This window comes from Hippopotamus amphibius, chromosome 8, assembly GCF_030028045.1.
Source record: "Hippopotamus amphibius kiboko isolate mHipAmp2 chromosome 8, mHipAmp2.hap2, whole genome shotgun sequence".
In the NCBI taxonomy this organism is placed as follows: Eukaryota; Metazoa; Chordata; class Mammalia; order Artiodactyla; family Hippopotamidae; genus Hippopotamus; species Hippopotamus amphibius.
This window is the reverse complement of record NC_080193.1, coordinates 143696038-143708761: the sequence shown is the minus strand read 5'-3', so window position 1 is coordinate 143708761 and position 12724 is coordinate 143696038. Positions and strand designations below refer to the sequence as shown.

Here is a 12724-nt window from a genome sequence, read left to right as displayed (position 1 = left end):
GTCCCCTGTGCCGCTGCTCCCTTAGCCCCCTCTCTGAGGTCTCTCAGTGTCCCAGGTTCTCTCGGGCAACCCATCCAGGTGCTGCTCTCTGCCTCCTGTCTCTCCTCCCTGGCAGTGGTCTTCTAAAATGTTGTTGTTAATGTTCTAAGGTAGAAAACTCCTTGATATGTCTACCAATAAAGGTCAGGAGACTGTTCTCTAACGTGGATTTCTGTGTTGATAAGACTACACATTTTATCAAAGAAAAAGAAACTTCAACCCAGGATAGTTAAACAGAAGCGCCTGCAGTGCACAGGTTATAGATCACGTGCTACTTGGCAGAGGGGGAAGCTGGTGCTGGCATGGGAAATTCAGAATTCTTGGGGGATTCCATGATTAGGTGACCAAAATCTGTGGAGAAATCTTCATTTCCTACTTTTTAATAAAAATTTTAACCTTGTTTTAATCAAGTAACATAGCTGTTTCAAACAGGAAATTTTAAAACAGTTGAATAAGGCAAAGTGAAAGATCACTCTATTTATTACCCTACTTTTAACTGCTAGATTGTCTTAAGTTTACTGAAAGACAGTTTTTCTGGAGGACATTGAAAAATTCTCAATCTGTTCCTAAAGAGATTTTTTTAGAGATGAAAATAATTTACTATATAAAAAGGCAGAGGGAAAAGGAAATAGCTTGGTAACTTATTTTCAAATCTGAGTTCTTTTGTGTGGGTTAAAGTACAATTTTTTTATTGCAAATTGTTAAGAAACCCTAATTAAAGCTTCTTGCAATGCATGATACCCAAGTACACTTCAGGAATCTCAAGAACAAATTGTTAGCTTAGATGCTGTAGATAATAGTTAAGAGAGTAGAATTAGATGACATGACATCTACTTGCACTCTTCAGTCATAAATGTACCAAGAAGGAGGAGACATGCTTTCACCACCCTGTACAACAAATGTGCTTGTCTCTGGAAGCTAGATTCCTGCTATGTTTCCAGGGTTTCAGAGACTAGCAGAGATGTTCTCCAGCATCTGCTATATGAATTTCCCAGGATCTCATCTAATAAAAAGGGAATTAACCAGTGATGGAAAGCAGGGTCTAATGATACATCAGCGTGTGCTTGTAATGATATGAGGCGGTTTATTTGACATCCAATTTTGGAAACTTTTTTTTTTTTTTGCTGGAAAATACCACAAGCAAAGGCTTCATTTATTCTTTCTACTAATTTTGATATCTCATTGCACTTCTCCAAATGTAGAGTTATAAAATTGCTACTATCTTTGTGGGTGCATGCAAGTAATTAACATTTTCAACACAGTGGCCTTTAAAAGCCATCACGGCCGTTTTGGAATGGGCCAGAGATATGCTTCCGGTTCTGACTGAGCAACTGATGCAGGCCCTGTAGCACTGGAGAGAGTGTGTCTTTTCAAATACAGCTCCTTGGCGTGGGCTACAAAAGTCCAGAGTGATGCACTGAACACTGAGAAGGAAAACAAACCAAAGAACAGTCCCAGATATTCCGTTGCTGGCCTGGCACTCACACCTAAGCTGTGTTATTCTCCTATTAGAAATAAACAATCTCATAGAATACTAACTGAATTACTCAGGGTTCTCCAAAGGACCAGAAACAATAGGATTATATATAGATACATAGAAAGAGACGTATCATGAGAGATTGGGTCACCTGATTACAGAGGCTGAGAAGTCCTGTAATCTGCTGTTTGCAAGCTGGAGACCCAGGGAAGCTGGTGCTGTAGTTCCAGTTCAAATCCAAAGGCCAAAAAACCAGGGGAGCCACGGGCGTGAGTCCCAGTTGGAGTCTGAAGGCCCCAGTACCAGGAGTGCAGGTGCCTGAGAGCCGGAAAAGATGGGTGCCCCAGATAAAGCAAAAGGGCAAATTCACCTATCCTCAGCTTTTAAAAAATTAATTAGTTAATTTAAAAATTGACATGTAGTTGACACATAACATTGTGTCAGTTTGAGGTGTACAAGGTGTTGATATGTGTATTGCTTGCAATATGATTACCACTGTAGCTTTAGCTAATACCTTTATCACATCACATAGTTATTAGTTCTTTTCTGCGTGAGAATATTTAAGATCCAGTCTCTTAGCAATTTTGAAAGATACAAAGCAGTGCTGTTGACTGTCCTCACTCTGCTGTGTATCGGATCTCCAGAACTCACTAATCTAGTTGTACCCTTTAACAGCATCTCCCCAACTTCCCTACCCACCCACTGCCCCCCCCGGCCTTGGTAACCACCATTCTACTCTCTTCCTTGGCTTTCTTAGATTCCACATAAAAGTGAGATCATACAATACGTGTCTTTCTCTGTCTGGCGTATCTTACTAAGCATAGTGTCCTCAGATTCCATCCATGTTGTTGCAAATGGCAGGATTTCCTTCTTTCTCACTGCTGAATAATATTCCATTGACTTAAAAGGTGGAGAAATCAGGGCCTGGAGAAAGGTTAAGAAACACATCCAAAAACATAGAGGGAAGCCGTAGGCAGTACTAGGATTTGTGGAACTCCAAAGTTCATAGGCAGGACACTACACCAATGGCCTCTAAACACTGCCAAATATTTGCACACCAGTGGAAAGAAAGCTTTTTAAATGAGGAGCTAAGCCAGGAAAAAAAAATAACTGGATATTGGATTTTTTAAAAATGTCTCATTTTAAAATTAGGAAATGCAAGATTACAACTACGCATCAAGTTGTTTTACCATTTTCTCATTATCAAAGAGTTTTTCTTTGCTTTTCGAAAAAAAAATTTTGATCAAAATTTCAAAAATGGTATAAATCTGCAAGCATTGCAGCCTGAGTGTAATATTGCTATATTAAAGAAATTTTGTCTTGGGATAAAAGAATTTTGAATTTTTTTTTAGTATTTTTTTTACTGATCTCATAAACTACATCATTAACGTTTCTCACTCTGCTTCTTAATATTGTTTATTTTTTAGAAGTTATTTTGTATAAATCATGTTGGTAGGTAACATCATCTTCATAGTACCTTTGATATGATGTAATGAGAAGGGTACTTTACCTCTGTGATCTTCCTCCCCAAAACACACAACTCCTGTCTAATCATGAGAAAAACGTCAGATAAATCCCAGTTTAAGGAAGATTTTACAAAATAACTGCTCAGTACTTCTCAAAACTGTCAAGATCATCAAAAAGAGGAAATTTATGAGAAATTGCCATGACTAAGAGAAGCTTAAGGAGATTTGACAACTTAATGTAAGGTCTTTCTATCTTCACGACACTTTGCACTATTGGATATTTAATCTTTGCCAGTATTTCAATGAATGGTTTTAGTATTTCTCACTGATTAGTACCCAAATTTATTCATTGGGTTGCAACATCACGATTTTTCTAATTTTATGGACTTTTAAACGTCTGGAATGGATATTAACTTTTATTGAATACTTTTTCTGCATCTATCAAAATGATACAATATTTTTACATTAGACAGTCATTGCATTTCTGGGATCAACATTGCTCACTTTTCTTTTTCATAAGCTGCTAGATTATATTGAACATGTTTAGCATTTTAAAATCTATTTTCAAAAGTAATTATAATTCTATTTTTAATTACTTAATTTATGTATTGGCTGTGTTGGGTCTTTGTTGCTGTGCATGGGCTACTCTTTGTTGCGGTGTGTGGGCTTCTCATTGCGGTGGCTTCTCTTGTTGCGGAGCACAGGCTCTAGGTGCGTGGGTTTCAGTAGTTGTGGCTTGTGAGCTCAGTAGTTGTGGCACACAGGCTCTAGAGCACAGGCTCAGTATTTGTGGTGCATGTGCTTAGTTGTTGTGTGGCCTGTGGGATCTTCCCAGACCAGGGATCGAACCCATGTACCCTTCATTGGCAGGCGGATTCTTAACCACTGCACCACAAGGGAAGCCCCTCTACTTTTTTTCTTATAACATTCTTGTTTGTTTTGAAATCAAGGTTATACTTGTGTTATAAAATGAATTAGGTAGCAGTTCCCCTGGCCCATGCTGGACTTTCCATATTCTGGATCTAGGGGCTGCATTTATAAAGGAGCACTGATGCCTACCCACCAGTGCTTGGGTGTCATTGGTCAGCTATACTGACCTAAGAATGTCACCCGTTGGCTATGCCCTTCTAGTGGTTTATATTTTTACTCATTTAAAAAAATCAATCAAACAAACAAGCAAGCACAGATAAGCAGAAAGAACAAATAAATAAAAAACAGCTATCCATCCAACAACCAGAGAAAACCATAATCAACGGTGTGGGTTTATCTTTCCTAATAATTAGACTCTCTCATGGGATTATTAACCAATTGAAAAAGTCTGCTTTTGTCTGAGATTGTTAGTGAAGGTAATTTCTTAAACCAAATTATTCTTTCACTTGGCTGCTTTGATTAGGAAGAGAAAATCAATAATACTTTCAATGATTCTTTTATTTTCTAGGGTGGTTGTCTGTGGACTGCAGTTACCATGTCTGACTCGGTAATTCTTCGCAGCGTGAAGAAGTTTGGAGAGGACAATTATGGTTTTGAGTCAGACGGATCATGTAAGTGGGCTTTTTCTCTTACTGTCTCTTGTATAAAGAGAGGTGAGAACAGGAACAAGCTAGTGAAACTTCTAGGAGAAGAGAAAGATCAGCAAGAATAGGTAGAACCGATACTGGATGGTCTTCTTACACACTCTGGGTGTTTCTCCCTTGAGTCCATGTAATGGAACGGCTGAGCGTCCTAGGGAAGGATGCACAAAGCCTGTATAGGAGAGCCTTTCCCCTATAAGTATGTCTTCCCTGGATAGTGTAGGGCTCTTGTAGCACTGGCTGTTATTATTATTACCTTTATTTGTATGTTGCTGTAATTGATTCCAGTGGTAAACATTTAGTGAGCACTGGTCCCTGAGAGGAACGGTACAAAGACTGCTGGCCAGAGTGAGTTCATGTGGCAGGGGACCCGTAGCTCTAGTACATGGTGTGTAGTGCGGGTAGGTGATTCTAAGCTACTACTATTATCATTAAAAATCCTATGATTTTACATTTTACAAAAGAGGACATTGAGACTTGGATACATTTTTTAAAACTGGGCAAAGATCGCGTGACTGATAATTGATGGAGCCATGATCCTAATCCTGTTCTGATTCCCTCCTAAGAGGTTAATTTCTATCTACACTATGGTGCCTCTTCACTCTTGAGATGAAGTGAAATGAAATGAAATGGAATGAAATGAAATGAAATTGGAATCAAATAATGAAATGAAATGAGATGAAATGAAATGAAAACGCTAGGGGAACTGGGAAGTGCTGTCCCATGGTGATGGTTGACATTCGCATCGGGCTGCTTTCCCTGTGGCTTCCCTACACCCATCGCCCTGAACCCCTACTTTCACCTCCTCCCCTCCATCTGCTGTGACCTATGCCAGGGAAAATAGTGTGTGGCTCAATCCTACGGCTTCTACTGGCATGGGGGCGTCAATGATGTCTTACTGTTTAGTTGATTTGTGGTCCACATTTTAAGTAGATACATTCTGATGTTTCTAAAGAACCAGACCATAGATATATATTCGTTTTATGTGGTAGTTCAAACAATCAGATTCTCTTTAGCTCATTTAGAAATGTTGGTCTTGAGTTGGCATTCGGAAGATAGAAAGATTTCATTTTTTGGAGAAAAGGCAAGAAATGTAGTCAAGGCAGCAGTCCTGAATGTGAAAAAATGTCTTCTAATATGGAGAGAGAGAGAGAGAAAGATGAAAAAGTAAATAATTATTTTGCATTGTTCCGTGAATAAACGTGGTTATAGAAATGTTTTTCCAGAGCAAAATGGTTAATGACTGTATTTCATTTTGTCATTATTATTCACTGCTTTATGTGTTGTTTTTATCCTGACAGGTAACAGTGATAAGAAGTCAAAGTAAGTGGCTGCTTCAACAGCGCATCACACTTTCAAAATAACTTCCTAACAGTCCCGTAAAAGGCACAAAGCAGAGGCAATATTTTTATACACATTGCACTGCCTACAAAATGGTATATATAATCCACTCTTTTTAAAATATTACTATCATTCGACTTCAAAAACCTTTGGGAATATTCCTTCTGGATTAGGTCCAAATCTCCCCTGTAAGTCCAGGAACACCACAGGATTTCTGACCTAAACGAGCAGAGGAAAAGCTGGACAAGTAAGCGAACAAACCCCCAATTCTTCCCCAAAGCAAATAGTAGAAACCTGAGATGTAATTATTAGATGTTTCTCTTTAAGGGTTTAAATTCTCTTATAAAACAAATGCCAGTCAATCATCCTCGGTACGAGGGCAGGTTTAACGGAGCCTAATTTAGAAGACAAGGGAATGCCAGCTAAGTTTCTGAAATAGAGGTGGTGGAAAGGGAGAGGCTGAAGGTACTTAATTCATGGCAGAGGGGGGGCCATGGGTGTGGTAACATTAGTTTTGGATGTGGAATGGTAGGATCAGCCTGGGCACAGAAGAACCACTCTTTTCTCACTAGGTGGGAAAGAGATGGAAAAGGGTGTAGATGCAGATGAAGGAGCTGCAATGAGCAGGAACGCTGAGCGAGTGCTTTGGTTGTCAGAGGATATGAACCTATCTGCTGATGCGGATGAGAAGATGACAGTGGGAGTGTGATAAAGCTGCTGTGGGGAATGGGAACAACCTGTGGAGGTGGAGTACAGTGCTGCGGGCTGAGCTGAGGCTGGAGACCATACTCATTCATTCATTTCACAAATATTAACTGAGGGCCTACCAGCTATCAGGCACCATTACAGGTGCTGAGGATACAGAAAGGAACAAAACCGGCTGAAATCGCTCTTCTTGAGGAACTCACATGCCCTTGAAGAGCCCCCTGCCTTCGTGAGGGATACATGATAAACACCATAAATGCATGAAACACACAGCATGGTAGCTAGTGATGACTTATCACTCCCTTTCTAAGAAGAAACAAGTAAACATGAAATGGAGGTTTGAGCGGATGTGCAGGGAGAGTGGAAATTCCGAAGACTTCGGCCATGGCAGGCCCCACTGAGAAGGTGCATTTTGAGAGAAGGTATGAAGGAGGTGAGGGACTTGGCCATGCGAGTATCTGAAGAAAGAGCATTTTGGTGAGAGGAAGTAGCCAATGCAAACACCCAGAGGTGGCAACAAGTTTGGCACAGACAAAAGCTAGCAAAGAGCCCAGGTGGCTCGGGGGGTGAAAACTGGAGTGAAGTAGGAGGACACAAGGTCAGAGAGTCAACTGGACAGACCATGGAGGGCTGTAGATGTCTCAGCAAGGATTTGTGATCCTACTCTGAGCTGGAAGGGAAACTTAGGGCAGCCGAGTGCTAAGCAGGGCACGTGTACCCTCCGTTCAGATGGTGGAGAGGTTGTCTCCAGCAGGCCCAGCAGCCCTGGCTTCAGGAGGAGAAGGAGGAACAGCTGGCTGAATGCAGAGATGGGGTTTCCAAGGATGGAGTTTGGGATAAGGATTGAGGATGATGGTGAAAGCATGGTCCAAATGGCCGGAAGTAGGACCTAGGATGCCTGAGTAAGGAAGCAAAATCTTGATGGGGTTTAGTGATAGTAAGTAAATGGAGGGTTTAAAGGACTGCAGGTGTCAACTGAGATGACAAATAGGTACGGAAGGAGGAAGGAAGTGAGAAAACAAGATGCATGGGCAGTCCCAAAGAGTCGATGGCGTAGACTAGTTCCTGGTGAAAACAAGACCTAGGGTGTATTCCTGAATGGATGACTCAGATGAGGTAGAGATTCCTGGCATTGAAAAGTTCAAGGATGGGTTTAAGTAAATTTTATAAGCAATACAATGAGTAAGAAATAATAAGCAAATACAATTTTATAGGAAGTATGGAAGCTTTTTTGAATTTTTTTATCATATCAACACTACTTAATGTAGTTGTAAAATTTTTAAGTGCTAGAAGGAAGCTATAGATCAGATAATCCAAGTACCTCAACTTACGAGGAAATATAGATAGAAATAGGTCGAGGTTCAAGGCTGAGGGCCAATAGTTATTTGTTACTATAACTGGGAGTACGGAGTACTTTTCTAGTTTTGGAAAGAATTTTGCATCCAGTAGGGGCTTTCTGTCTTACTAAAGAATGACTCACAAAATCACCATCTGGGGAAAATTTCTCATTGTTTTGGAAAGGACCATCTGTAAATCCCGTTTTTCTCCTCAGGTTACAAGATGAGAAGAAAGGTGGCAGCCGTCAAATTGGCTTTTTTCAACTGGTAATAAAACTGTGCTGATTTATGGCACAGGTTTTGCAACTGTGAGCTGTTCAGATCGTGGAGGAAATGTTAATTCTTTAGTCATATTGGCAGGTTTTTAACTACAGTGATCACTTTTTCAGTCATAAACTTTATCTATGTGATAACAGGCCGAATAGCAATTAGAAATTTGCTGCTGATTAAACATACAAATTCTATCCGGTAGATCAGAAAAGTGTTCTAGAAGGTAATCACTCAGCACCTAATTGTCGCTTTAGTAAGGAAAATGATCACGGTAATGATGTCATGCATACTTATTCCTATGACATCTTTAGAAATTCCACAGTGTAGGTATTTTCCTCAAGTTTGCAGGGTGGAGGCATTTCTGGGCAGAAATAGGTGCTCCCAGTTCTGGGAGCCAATTTATACAATTTCAGAATAACCCACACAGCGTGTCTACATATAGCAATAGCATCAGTAAAATTTCACCAAGAGTCACCACTTTCATCAGTGCCAGCAATTGTTTCCCCCTTAAACTGGAGATGAATAACTAAGAACTAAAGTCAGGTCTTGAGATAAAGAGAATGAATTGAGAGGAGAAAAGAAATACCATGAACTAACAATGTAAGAGTCTAATGATCTAGATAATTGATGTACTGTTTATTTCAATATTAGTGAGAACTCTACCTTTCAGTTAAGATGATTCCCCTAAGACCTGGTGTTGAATGCTATTTATCAGAACCTAGTAACTAAAATTAAATAGTCCTGCTGCCTGTCCTGCTTTGCACCTATAGATGATCTCTGAATCCTTTGTTTTTCAAGTTTCGATTTTCTTCGAAGACTGACATTTGGCTGATGCTTGTGGGAGGTTTATGTGCAGTTCTCCATGGAGTAGCCTATCCAGGCGTGCTCATCATTTTTGGCACAATGACAGATGTTTTTGTTGAGTACGACTTGGAATTACAAGAACTCAAGATCCCTGGAAAAGCGTGTGTGAATAACACCATAGTGTGGATCAACGGCTCGCTCAACCAGAACGTGACAAACGGGACGCGCTGCGGGTAGGCTGCTGGTTTTTACTTTTTACCTTTTTTTGCTGTATCTTAGATTGTAATTCAAAATGTGTCAAGAGAACTTTATGGACTGAGATGGAGTGGTATCTAACACAGAGTGAACAGAAACATACATTTACCCATATTTCTGTAAATTACTTTGCCCTGAAGATCTTCCTATCCTACCGGGTTTTTAAATCCTAACAACAGCAAAAACCCAGACCTGGAAATTGCTCATTAACTATTTCACACTTTGTAGACCATAGGCTTGAAGATGATACTGCCAATACTTAATACCATTGGAGGGCGACCCATGAGTTTTACTTGAATCCTTGTCATGTCTCATATTCGAGACTTTCTTTTCCCTTCCTCCCTTTTCCCCTTTCTTCCTTCCCTCCTTCATTTTTTCTTTCCTTCTTTCCTTCCTTCCTTCCTTCTTTTTCTTCCTTCCTTCTTTTTCTTCCTTTCTTTCTTTCTTTTCTTTCTTTCTTTCTTTCTTTCTTTCTTTCTTTCTTTCTTTCTTTCTTTCTTCTTTCTTTCTTCTTTCTTTCTTTCTTTCTTTCTTTCTTTCTTTCTTTCTTTCTTTCTTTCTTTCTTTCTTCCTTTCTTTCTTTCTTTCTTTCCTTCTCTCTCTCTCTCTCCTCCCTTCTGTTCCTCAGCTGCCAAGGCTATGGCTGATAATCCCCTTGATCCCCAGCCTTCTCTCTACAATGGGACTTCCTACATCTCCGTGCTCTAGGACTTGGAGTAGGGGCCGCTGGTCTCAGTTAGCAGCTGAGTTTCCATGGAAGAGTGATGTGGTGCTGTGAATAGAAGACAGCCATGCAGAACGAGACAGAGCTCCCGGTGCTCCCGTTCTGTCTGTGAGAAGCCCAATCAGCTGCCTTGTAATGTGTGAGTCCGTAGTGTACACAGGGTCAACTCACTGTCATAGTGTGGACTTTGCTGCCTGCCTCATGCTGCCTCAGAGCCAGAACAGGCTCATTTGCACGTATGAACCCACTCAGATTCGAGAACCAAGGGAAGGGCGCATCCTGGCTAGAAAGACACTTGGAATGGCTCCCCCAAGTGAATTTATATTTTTCTCCTTCATTAAAAAATTTGTCTACAGGCTCGATTCCAGATTATGACAAATCCTTCTCAATCACTGATGTTCTTCCATGGTATTATTTACTGTTAGTGTCTTTTATTCATCCACTCATTTAACCAAAATGTTTGGAACACCAGTTATGTACCAGGAAAATGTGTAGCATCACGGATAGAGTGGTATCTTACAAGTCATGGTCCTTATCTTTGTGGAGCTCAGGTCTAGTTGGTGAGACCATCATGAAATGAACGACCATGCAAATAAGTACATAATTATAAACTTGACAGAAAAGTACAGGGTAACATCCAATGTGCAGAATTAGCTTTTAAAAAATAAGCCTACTCATAAGAAATAAATTTCCAATGTCTAAATATGTATATTCCTCTTCTAAATTTGGAAGTAACACTCAGAACAATTTGCATAAAAGAGAGAGTGTCTTCAATGACAGCCTTTTTTTTTTTTTTTTTAGCTGTGACATGTGGCTTGCGGGATCTTAGTTCCCCAACCAGGGATCGAACCCACACCCTGAGCAGTAAAAGTGCAGAGTTTTAACCACTGGACAGCCAGGGAATTCCCAATGACAGTCCTTTAAATCTTTCATTTATGTTGGAGGGCAGAATTGAACTGATTTCTACAGATTGGTATGACTACAAAATGTAAGCTAATTATTTCCCCCTTTGAAAAAAAATCCATTCAAACGGCAACCTAGGGAATATGAGGATGTATGTATAGATACAGCTGATTCACTTTGGTGTACCTCAAAAACTGGCACAAGAGTGTAAAGCAATTATTTTCCAATAAAGAGCTTAAAAAAAAAAAAAACCCAGCAACCTAAATGTCCATCAACAGATGAGTGGATAAACAAGATGTGGTACATACATACAATGGAATATTACTCAGCCATAAAAAGGAACGAAATCGGAACATTTGTAGAGACATGGATGGACATAGAGATTGTCATACAGAGTGAAGTGGGTCAGAAAGAGAAACACAAATATTGTATATTAACATAAATGTGGAATATAGAAAAATGGTACAAATCAACCAGTTTGCATGGCAGAAATAGAGACACAGATGTAGAGAACAAATATATGGACACCAGGTAGGGAAAGCGGGGTGGGGGGGGGGGCACGGTGGCAGGGGTGGGAGTGGTTGGGGTGGGGTGAATTGTGAGATTGGGATTGCTGTGTATACATTACTAATAAGAAAAAAAATCAAATTATAAATATACGCACTTTAAATATACGCAGTTTATTGTTTTGTCAAAAAAAAAAAAATGAAGGTGAAAGCTTTAAATATACGCAGTTTATTGTTTTGTCAAAAAAAAAAAATGAAGGTGAAAGCTTGGAACAATTTGACCAAGAAAATAAAATAGTTGAATTACAATGCAAAAAAAGATCCATTCAGACGTATGTATGATGCAAGTTGACCCCAATCATTAATAACACTCAAGAAGATAAATTCTTTAAGGGAAAATTCCTGAAAGTATATCCTGTTATGCCTTAGCAATTGGAAATGAGTGTTAGAGGGACCAAAATTTGAGACATATTCAAGATACCAAGTGCTCATAAATATTTATTAGATGAACTAAAGAGTGCATCTGCCTTTAACATCTGCATTTCTGGCATACATTAGAAAGGACTTCATCATGGCTGCCTATTATTCACACTTCATTCATTCTTTTTTTTTTTTTAATTAATTTATTTATTTAATTTATTTATTGGCTGTGTTGGGTCCTCGTTGCTGCACACGGGCTTTCTCTAGTTGCTGCGAGCGGGGGCTACTCTTCATTGTGGTGCATGGGCTCCTCATTGTAGTGGCCTCTCTTGTGGTGGAGCACGGGCCCCAGGCGCGTGGGCTTCAATAGTTGCGGCACATGGGCCCAGTAGTTGTGGCTCACGGGCTCTAGAGCGCAGGCTCAATAGCTGTGGTGCACGGGCTTAATTGTTCTGCGGCATGTGGAATCTTCCCAGGGCAGGGCTCGAACCCATGTCCCCTGCATTGGCAGGTGGATTCTTTACCACTGCGCCACCTAGGAAGTCCAATACACTTCATTCATTCTTAACTGGCTTCAAGTATATGAATACTTGAAGGTGAGCAAACAGTTCAAAGCAAATAGCATCTTTCAGAAATTCCTTGGCTTTGGCTGAATTCACATGATACCAAACATGTAAACATGTAAGTAGATATTTGTCCTTTTTTAAAAAAACTTTCACATGAATATCTGAAATTGTGTAGACCACACCTTTTTCAGGGCTTTTCTTTACCAGGAACTCCGTTGATGAGTTAACTATTTTAATTGTGAGTTATTATGGTCACTGACATGAATACTGTTTGTTCTGAATAAATGCTTGTTTAGCTTTCATGTGTTATGATCACTGGGAAAATGGACTTGGGTGGGAC

General features: G+C 39.9%; 1 protein-coding gene across 1 annotated transcript in view; it reads left to right on the top strand.

Moving 5' to 3' along the window:
• ABCB11 (ATP binding cassette subfamily B member 11) overlaps positions 1 to 12724 on the top strand; it is a 76853-nt gene that overhangs the window by 5169 nt on the left and 58960 nt on the right. Inside the window, exons 2-5 of the mRNA XM_057747093.1 lie at positions 4421 to 4523; positions 5855 to 5876; positions 8152 to 8203; positions 9005 to 9243. Coding sequence (XP_057603076.1) covers positions 4448 to 4523; positions 5855 to 5876; positions 8152 to 8203; positions 9005 to 9243 — 389 coding nt within the window. The 5' untranslated portion in view covers positions 4421 to 4447. The remainder of the gene's footprint in view (positions 1 to 4420; positions 4524 to 5854; positions 5877 to 8151; positions 8204 to 9004; positions 9244 to 12724) is intronic.